At 42.1% G+C, this 9,623-nt stretch overlaps 1 protein-coding gene across 2 annotated transcripts; it reads left to right on the top strand.

The window, feature by feature from the left end:
• Nucleotides 1-38: 38 nt before the first annotated feature.
• On the top strand, nt 39-8,894 carry LOC144650414 (uncharacterized). 2 transcript variants are annotated; one of them, XM_078510080.1, is made up of 2 exons: nt 39-296; nt 5,145-8,894. In XM_078510080.1, exons 1-2 carry the CDS (start codon nt 50-52, stop codon nt 8,576-8,578), a joined length of 3,681 nt encoding a protein of 1,226 aa, XP_078366206.1. In that variant the 5' UTR covers nt 39-49; the 3' UTR covers nt 8,579-8,894. The 2 variants fall into 2 exon arrangements, with proteins under 2 accessions (XP_078366206.1, XP_078366207.1); XM_078510081.1 differs by lacking the exon at nt 39-296 and adding an exon at nt 536-659.
• Nucleotides 8,895-9,623: the final 729 nt, after the last annotated feature.

Genomic DNA, 9,623 nt, shown 5'->3' with positions numbered 1-9,623 from the left:
ATCAGCGGTAGTCGACAAGACCTCGACGAACTATGGGTAACAAACAAGCATGGCGGCAGAAGTCAAACAGAAAATTTTGGAATTATTTTCACGCGAAAATGGACCTTTTTCGGTTCAAGAAATTATGGCTCGTCTCGAAATTTTAAGCAACGCTCAAGTAAATGTAGCAATATTTGAGCTGGTTCGTCAAGAGGTCATCTTGCAAGCGAGCGAAACGCCTCCAAAGTGGAAACTTTGCAGCGCTCGAACCAAAAATCAGTGTTCAGAATCTGCAGATAGCTTGATTGCGAGTGAAGGTAAACTTAAATTTTATGTACAGTACATAAAATAGTTTTACAAAGAAATCCGATATGTTGGCTTAAATCTGCGAGTTGTAGGTTTTAGTTTGTATTGCTGTATATAATTATCTGCTATGGAACTGAAACACTTCCGACTTGCTTCCGGGGGGAATTTTTTAATTAAGTCTTCAGACTTGTAATTAATTTATCACTGTGTAAGCAGTTTCACTTTCGGATGTTACCTTGTGTACGCTAGGGACTTTGCTTGTGAAACTGCAAGGAAAGTTACGGAAAGACATGCCATGGCTTTACAAAGTTCGGAGAGTTTACCGGTTATGTTAAACTCCTTCTCTGAGCTGACTTTGACTGAAACGAAAAACTGTGAGTATTTCAATTTTCATGTGCTGCTTTACGGAAGTAAACGCATTTAAATTACGATAAACTGCCACATTTCCCATGGGAGGAAGACCTTCCAAACGTTCTCCTTGTCTTAACAAAAAAGCAGTGAATTTGTTGTGCATGTACATTCGATTGTACGTGTTTTATAATTTTTATCATTCGTCTTGAAAGAAGTTCTGCTTAAAAGGCCTCCACATTGCTTTACATCCTGCAAGCATGTAAGCAAGTTTCTACTTTTGTGACCTTAATGAGTGTTGCAGTAACAAAGCATCTTGCAACTGAACATGGTTTGTAATGATTCTCGTGAAACCAAAATGTACCATAATTGACACCAATATCCACACAGTATACCGTAGAATTCCGGTTATAAGCCCTGGGCTTATACAACTTGGTAAGGGTTTTTGGATGGGCTTATAAGCGGAGGGGCTTATATTCGGGAGGGCTTATAAGCGGAAGGAAAAAAACGTTTCGAAACAAGCCTAGAGAGTGTTGATCGAAATACGTTTTTAAGTTAAAAACGCACAAGAAAGCAACATTTAGCCCTGTTCAGTACTGTCATCGGGTAGAGGGGGGCTTATATCCGGGGGGGCTTATAACCGGATGTATTTTTTTGTTTCCAGGTTGATGGGTCTATAACCGGGGGGGCTTATAAGCGGGGGGCTTATAACCGGAATTTTACGGTAGCTTGCTTATGGTTTAAAAGAACATTTGTACAGTCAGTAAAACATATTTTGTCATTTAAGGAAGTTCGCGCCAAAAATTTCTACTCAATAGATTTCTTTAAAATTTTTACTGTGGTGACAGATAATAAGTTACTTGTGTCAGAAATGGGGAAAAAACTTGGGGTCACCGATTCGTTTCGGAGATAAAGCGTGTGGAAACTACCCTGATTTAAGAAAATTGGCGCACATTATTCAGCATGGTTTACAGGGTTTATAGTTAAAAATATTGAAGATGAGTAAACGGAGGCAAACGATCTTATTCACATTTTGTAGAAGTGCGTCTGTTGGGTAAATAATTCCTAGTTTTGCCATCTGTTTTGTAAGACTCAACCCTGGAAAAAGGCATTTGAAACTGTTGTACGGCAAAAAGAAAAGCTCAAAAAGCGGAATTCAAACGTAGATATTAATTAACAAAAGTGATCCATTAAGAAAAAGTAGGGTTCACCGACCATTAATATATTTTAAGCGAGCAAATTGCAAGCGAGGCAAGCGGAACGGCAACCTACCCTATATTTTCTTAGAAATTTGACTCAGCGCGCGCGCTCGATGTATAACGTGGCATGACGTTGCGACATGAATTACGTGCGCAGTAAGGATGCGCATAAGCAATTAGCGCGAACGTCCTTAAGGTGGATTTCCACTGACGAGTAAATTTTTACATGTGTTAACATGGGTGAAAAAATTAAGAGACAAAGTATGAACGACCTGCGCAAACTTTTGCTCATGTCGTTCGTACATTTTTTTTTTTTAATTTTTCACACAGGTTAAAATTTACACGGTAAGTGAAAATCTAGCCTTATTGTTGTAGAATGTAACTATAGACCTTGTTTGTCTTCTGCCAACGTTTTGATGGTTGACTAGCAATGGATAGGGACAAATTGTGGGATAGGCCAAATCATGGGAAAGCACAAATTTTATGAGTTTTACCAATGAACAACCACATTTTCAAAATTGGACCTTGGCTTTGCAATGTCAGGAGGTAAATGATACCGGATAGTACTAGAAGCCAAATACTGATACCCGGAATGCTTAAAAAAAGACGGGATGTTTGATTACTAAAACCCGAAACGCACAATATTTATCAGTTAATGGGCCATCTAAAACAGGACTAATTATTCTGCACTCAGTTGATGTAATGTGAAAATAGCAAGACACCTTATGACATATTTATACCACGTAACTCTCAGTTCATGCAATGAATACTAAGCAGCACTCTGGTTAGCCTAACAAGTGCTCTGATAAGCCTGAACAGCACTCTCGTTAGCCAACTTTAGCTTGGGTTGCTTGCAGTTAGCTTTTATAGTAGGGTTATATTTTCTATAAAAAACAGGATTCTAGCAGTTTGTCGTCGTTTGCTTAGTGGATGCCGTTCCTGCTTGGCATGCCGGGGACCCACATTTGAATCCTCTTGGTCTCCCAGTCAACTCTTTAATACGTTCTGGGTTTCAGTATTGCAGCGTTCCCATAGCATTCCAGCATTCCTTTTAGTACTAGCCAATGATATCATGTTTTGGATCTTTTGAGAGCAATACTCAGTACAGTGTGTTTGGGTGACAGAATGGCAGTAGTAAGTATACATGTATACATGTATGCCCCAACCAACAATTGAAGGACCGAGAGCAATAACAACACATCGAGTTTTGGCCAAATTGAACATTGTCCCAAACAACTCCAAATTTCGCACACAAGTTCGTTTACGTGTGCTAAACATTGATCTGTATTCAAATTTGCTGGATCTAGATTCGTTGTTCAGAAATTACGTATGCAAAGAACAAAGGCGTTTTGCAAAGCTTACGTTCTCCACAGTCAGCCAGCAGTATGAGTTTTTCGACACATCGCGTGTAAATCTTTCCTTCTAGCATTATTTAACTGTCCGGGGAGGTTGAAAAACGTGTCAGAACCATGCTTTTAGTTTCTATGCCGTCGTGTTGAGGATTCGCTTTAAGAAAAGGACTGGACATCTCATTGTGACGCGATGTCATGTGATAGATGTCATGTGAGAGGAAAGAAAAAAAATGGCCATTTGTTCCTGAAAATCAAAGCCTTTAGTTAGTTTTAGCGTAAGTGCGGCTGCCAGGTGGTTGAAGGACATCACTAAGTCTAAATACCCAAAAGTTTACAGCATCGCTCGAAGAACTGAGGGATGTTCCTGCCTTTGTTTGTACAACAGCGCTGTTTAGCGCTCCAGAACAACGTTGCACAAACCAAGGTAGTTTTGAGCCTGGCAGAATAAAAGCCTAAAGCGAGAGGTTCTTGCCGGGAACTTTATCAACGCGAGTTTTGCAGTGTCCGCTTGGATGCTGCCACAATAAAGTTGCCGAGAAGTGACCCGGTTTTAGACTTATAAGATATCTGTGAGTGCCCAGAGCGCCACCTCCCATTGCAAATTTGTTTTCGCTACCTCATTAAATATGCACGTATGGATCGCTCAAAAAGTGCGTGCGATCTTGTCTTGATTATGCGCGCAGGGTCTTGTAGAGTGAAAGCTAACCACAAGCAAATCATAGTAAAAAGCTAACCACAAGCAAACAGGGGTGAAGCTAACCGGAAGCAAACTAGTGACACTCTGTCATTCCGCCATTCCGCTGAATAGGGTCGCCTGAACACTTTTGTTTCTGGAGGCACAGTGCCCTTAAATAAATGGTTTATGCACTGGACTCCGGATCAAGCAGACCAGGTTTGAGCCCTGGCCAGGATCACTGTGTTGTGTTCTTGGGCAAGACACTTAACTTTCACAGTGCCTCTCTCAGCCAGGGGTATAAATGGGTACTGGCAAATTTACTGCTGAGGAGTAACCCCATGATGGACTAGCATCCCATCCAGGGGGGAATAGAAATATTCTTAGTTGCTTCTTGTTACTGAAACCAGGGAGAGCTCTGGCCTGCAGGGCCACTAGACCTGAACGCCAAAAAACACTTAGTTAAACATCTTTTTTTCCACATCCCCCCCCCCCCCCCCACCTCTCCCAACAAAAAAGTAGGTTTGGTTCAGAGCTGTCTTAATTTTTCATAAATTAATGATATCATTCTTTAAACCCTAGACACCACCTGCAGAATTTGTTAATGATTTTTTTCAAAATAGTTTGCATTTGTTTCTTCAAGTTGACCAAAAGATCAAAAGAAAAATGGTTAATTATGGTATCTTAAAAGCCTTTAATTCGGCTGTGCCAACAAAAAATAACTTTCTGAGGTAAACACAGTTACTGATGTCCTCATTTAGTAGTTTGCATTGTTTATTTAAACAGATTATGCAAACAAATATTGTAAATAACCAGAAATCTGTTGAAAATTCCAACCACTGGGGGGACTGACCATTTGGCTGTAAAAAGCATGGATTAGTTGAATTTGGGACCACTGAACACAAATCCATCAAATGGCAAAGAGAAGGACTTGAACCTGGGACCTTCAGATTACAAGTCCACTGCGCTGACCACTACGAAGGCCACACTGCCTTAACAAATTTTGAAGTCTTTTTAATTATGACTCTGTTAACTAACAAGTGCTTTATGGGGTTACATGTACACTAAAATTAGTGCTTTGCATCTGAGCCACCTTAAGTATTATTTTCTATAAAGTGCTAATTAATTATAAGTGTTATTTTTCTGCATTTAGAACCTTTTATAAGAGTCTCTCTTTCTTCACTAACCGTTGCTAAATGCATGTGATAATTATTGGCTCATAATTAAAACTGACATCAAAATAGCATGTTTAGTGGTATGACATGTTTTCCTCTTTTTTTTTTTCAGGTACCTCACCAATGAGTAGTAATGTAAAAGAATACAAGGACACAAGAATGTCATCTAAGAAAGGGGAGGAAGAGCAAAAACCAGGTTTTGATGAAATGCAATCAACCCAAGAGGAAACGAAAACAAGGGTGAAGTCAAGTGCACAAGATGAAGGAACTAAGACGCATTCATTTTTGAGTGAAACTCTTGAAAACCAGATTCTAAAAACTGTGCGAAATATGCCACATCCTTGTACATTAAGTGATATTTTGCACAGTGTCACCAGTTCCACCCCTGAAAAAAGTGTAATCGAGTGTATCAACGAGCTCGAAGGAGCAAAAAAGATAATTAGAATTCTGAAAATGCCTCCAATGTGGAGAATTGCGAAGGAGCCACCAGAAGAACCGAAGGATGAAGGTGTTGTATCTGCACCTCACCAGGAGACACTGGTGCCAGATTATGAATCAGACAAGAGTGAAGAGGAATCACAAACAGAGGTAATTAAAAATGAAGACAAATATGTAGATGGGACAGCAGACGCAATTGATGGAGATAGGAAGGAAGGCTTAGCAGGTCCACAAAGCCACGAAAGTGTAAATCAATCAGATGAACCATTACTGGCAGCAAATCAGACTTTGTCGCCCAGTAATCCAGGCAGTTATGATGACGAATTGGGTCCATCTAGCTTGCCTGATTTAGGTGGTGAAGAACCTTCTAGTTGTATTGATTCCAGCAGATCCCCTGCACCACCAGATCGTCAGCGTGAATCTCTTCCTCCAACAGCCAGTCATGGAAGACTGGTCCAACCTGGTCATTCCCTGGGTGCACCTCCATTAGTCCCTGGGGGTTCTGTGCGATCATCAGGAGGCCCTCCTCCACCTCCCTCAGCCCATCTCTTCAGCACCTTGATGTCCCAGTGTGCCAGAAAGCCTGCTCCCGTTGTCATGGCAGCAAGGCCTACCTTCTCGTCTTTTAGTCCGAATCAGCAACCTTCAAGGACTACACCACCTCGTCCACTGATGCAGTCCTTTGTTTCTCGACCAACTCGTCCTCAGATGTCAGCACCTTCAGCTTCTACGATGAATCATGAAATGTCCTCGCTTACATATTCTATTACAAGCAGGCAGATGTCGTCAATGCCTGGTTCTGTTGACCCAAATTATTTTCAACAAAACCGGATTTCAAAAAGAGACGATATTAAAGAGTTAACTGGAATCCATGGAGCTGCAATTGCCCCTAACCAATCAAGCAGGGTGAACTTTGAAGCAAATGTGCAGCGGCAAGTAGATCATCCTCGTTATCATCCTTATGGACATGGTTCAACTCCAACAGATAAAGGCCAGGTCACACAGGCGACATTTCCTACCTTTGGTCAAAGTCCGTCACGTGATTCCTCCAAGCAAGCTCCTTCCAGACTGCCACCTCCACCCTCGGCACATCTCTTTCAAAACCTGGTCAGTCGAGGTCCCCAAGCGGTGCCCACGTCAAGCAAGAGTCCAGTGGCCACTGCATCTCAGCAAGCTTCACAGCTAAGTGATCTTGAGGCGAAAGTACTGGACGTTTTGAAGAGGGAAAGAAAGTCATGTGATACACTACAACTAGCTAGGCAATTTGGTTTTCATAGAAAGAAAGAGATCAACCCAACTCTTTACAAACTGCAGACGTTAGGCTTAATTTACAAAATGCATGATCATCCTCCAACCTGGAAGGTGCGACAAGAAGTGAGCTCGCTGACGTTCCAAGGTTCAAGAGCTGATGATCCAAGTTCTGTTGAACCTGCTCAGAAGAGACCTCACCCTGGAGCTGATGAGCAAGGACAAATGCACCTAGGTGTGAAGAAACCCTTTCAGCAGGTACAGACGCCTCCAACACCTCCTGGGGCCAGATCGAGTTCATTTGGACCAACATGGAACGCTCCTGTGATGCCGAGCTACATGTCTACCCCACAGCTGCCTCCTGCAACTTCAGGATCCAGCAGCAGTCTTCCAGATGTTCTCTCCAGTGTCGCTTATGCTGCCATTAACAAGAACCCTGTCAGTGCTCTTAACGAGTATGTGCAGAAAAACAAGATGGAGCTAACGTTTGAAACAGTCAGCCAAGGACGCGCCTTCGCAATTGCTGCAAAGATCAATGGCAAGCTATTCCCTGCAGTAGAAGCGCGAAACATGAAAGATGCCAGACGTGAGGCGGCGGATGTTGCGCTGAGAACCTTGCTTGGTCGGGGTGCCAATGCAGGTGCTGAGGATGGATCTCCTTTAAACATAACTAGCCCATCTGCAAACGTTTTGAGCAAAGTCCGCACGCACTTTGATCTCATAGCTACGCTTTCACATCACACATTTCTTCAAATCGCGGCCTCCATTTCCGACAAATTCGCTGGGAGAAAGGTTGTGGCATGTATCATCATGAAAAACGGCGCCGACGACTCTGGCCGAGTTGTTGCCGTTGGAGCTGGTAATCGCTGCGTGACTGGTCAGAGGTTGAGTATGGAAGGAAAGACAGTGAATGACTCTCATGCTGAAATTGTTGCTCGGAGATCTCTGTTGCGGTTCTTCTACAGACAATTAAACAGTTATTACGATGAGCATGAGTCCATTTTCGTGCCGAGAGAAGGCTCTCAGAGACTTGCTGTTCGCCAGGATGTCACATTTCATCTGTACATCAGTACAGCTCCTTGTGGAGACGGAGCTTTGTTTACTCCCCGTGAGGAACCCAACACGGACATGTCTGAACCCTCAACACAGCACAACCCAACGTTTACTTCCAAGCAGCAGGGCATCTTACGGACGAAGATCGAAGACGGCGAGGGCACAATTCCCATTGACCCCTCTGATGGTATTCAAACATGGGATGGGCTCTTACGTGGCAACAGATTACGCACCATGTCGTGCAGTGATAAGATATGTCGCTGGAACGTTCTTGGACTTCAAGGCGCTCTCTTGAGTCACTTCATTGAGCCTGTTTATTTGGCATCCCTCACGTTGGGTTACTTGTATGATCACGGTCATCTCTCACGTGCTGTTTGCTGTCGCCTTCAACACAACAGCGACCTCAACGCGCAGCTGCCAGCTCCCTATCACGTGAATCACCCGTGGCTTGGTCGTGTTACGGCATACGATCCGCCACGCGAGACAGAAAAGACAAACAACCTTAGCGTCAATTGGTCCACTGGAGACACGAGCACCCAAGTGACTGATGGACGCACCGGCGCGTGCATGACACGAACAAATAACAGCCCCACGCCCTCGCGGATCTGCAAGGCTGCGCTTTATGCGTCTTTCAAGGAGATTGGTGCCAAAACTGGCCGTGAGGAACTCGTGAATGTGGAAACTTACCGCGAAGCAAAGAAAATGGCGACGGAGTTCCAAGAGGCTAAGCTTAAGCTGTACGATTATTTTAAGTCCTCGAAGTACGGTCCATGGGTTAGTAAACCGATGGAACAGGAAATGTTCTAACTGAAACGGTTTAATACGTTTACCTTTTTATGAGAAGGACAATTTCGGTGACTAAAAGATGTCTTTGAGCTCTCTGATAAAAGGAGTTCGTTAAAGAACTAAGTGGGAAACAGTTGAGCTTAAAATACACAAACATAGACGGTATTTTATGTGTATTGAATGTTGGCTAAGAAAACGTTGGTTTTGTTCAGTGATCGTTTAGATGAACATGTATGTATGAGTTTATTCAAGAACAATGGAACATAAATTCCATACCTGAAAGACATCCTAAATTTGCGATCGACCTTTCGGTAAAAGTATTAACAAAAAACGTCAACCGCTGTGAAAATAAGATGTTTGAGTTCATGGATCACTGAAATTGTAAGAAACCTAACTCAGTGATGGCTAAAGGGGCTAGGTCACGGAAATCCTGTTTATTTTCATTAGTTACGAGCTCTACATTCAAACTTACAGAGCGATAGACAAAATCACGGACACACAACAAACAAGAATAATTTACAAGCATTATATATGACTTTTACATACAAACTAAGACAAAATTGAAAGTCGACCGTCGTTTTTCAAGTTTACTTAAATGTATAAGCAAGGGTTTTGATATACATAGACAAGTAAAAATAAACGATAATAACGAACGACGTTTCGGAGTCGTCATGACACCATTTTCAAGTTCAAAAATGAAAAGAATAAACTGTCAGAAAAAGTTCGCTTAAGATTAACATAATAAAATATTATGGGCGGCCGTTACCACCAAAAATACAAGGATTTCAAATAGATCAGTAAACATATAAATGGTCTAGGGATCAGTTGCAGAGTGGTATAGCCAATAAAGAAATTGTTTAGCCAAGTTATGATCGGTGTAGGCGCCTGTGTCGAATTGGATCAATCATCTTTAAATTATTTTAAAATTGTAATAGTTGTACAATGATAGGTTTAAGTTTTTTTAAAGTTTTTTATTAGTCAGGTGTCCACAATTAGTAGAGGGGACTTTTCCCCTCAGCTAAACATTTTTAGACACGATAATAAAGTCATTCATTCATTCATTCAT

This window comes from Oculina patagonica, chromosome 4 (genome assembly GCF_052425735.1).
Source record: "Oculina patagonica isolate OP01 chromosome 4, crgOcupat, whole genome shotgun sequence".
NCBI classification, from domain to species: Eukaryota; Metazoa; Cnidaria; class Anthozoa; order Scleractinia; family Oculinidae; genus Oculina; species Oculina patagonica.
This window is presented reverse-complemented; position numbering and strand designations above follow the sequence as displayed.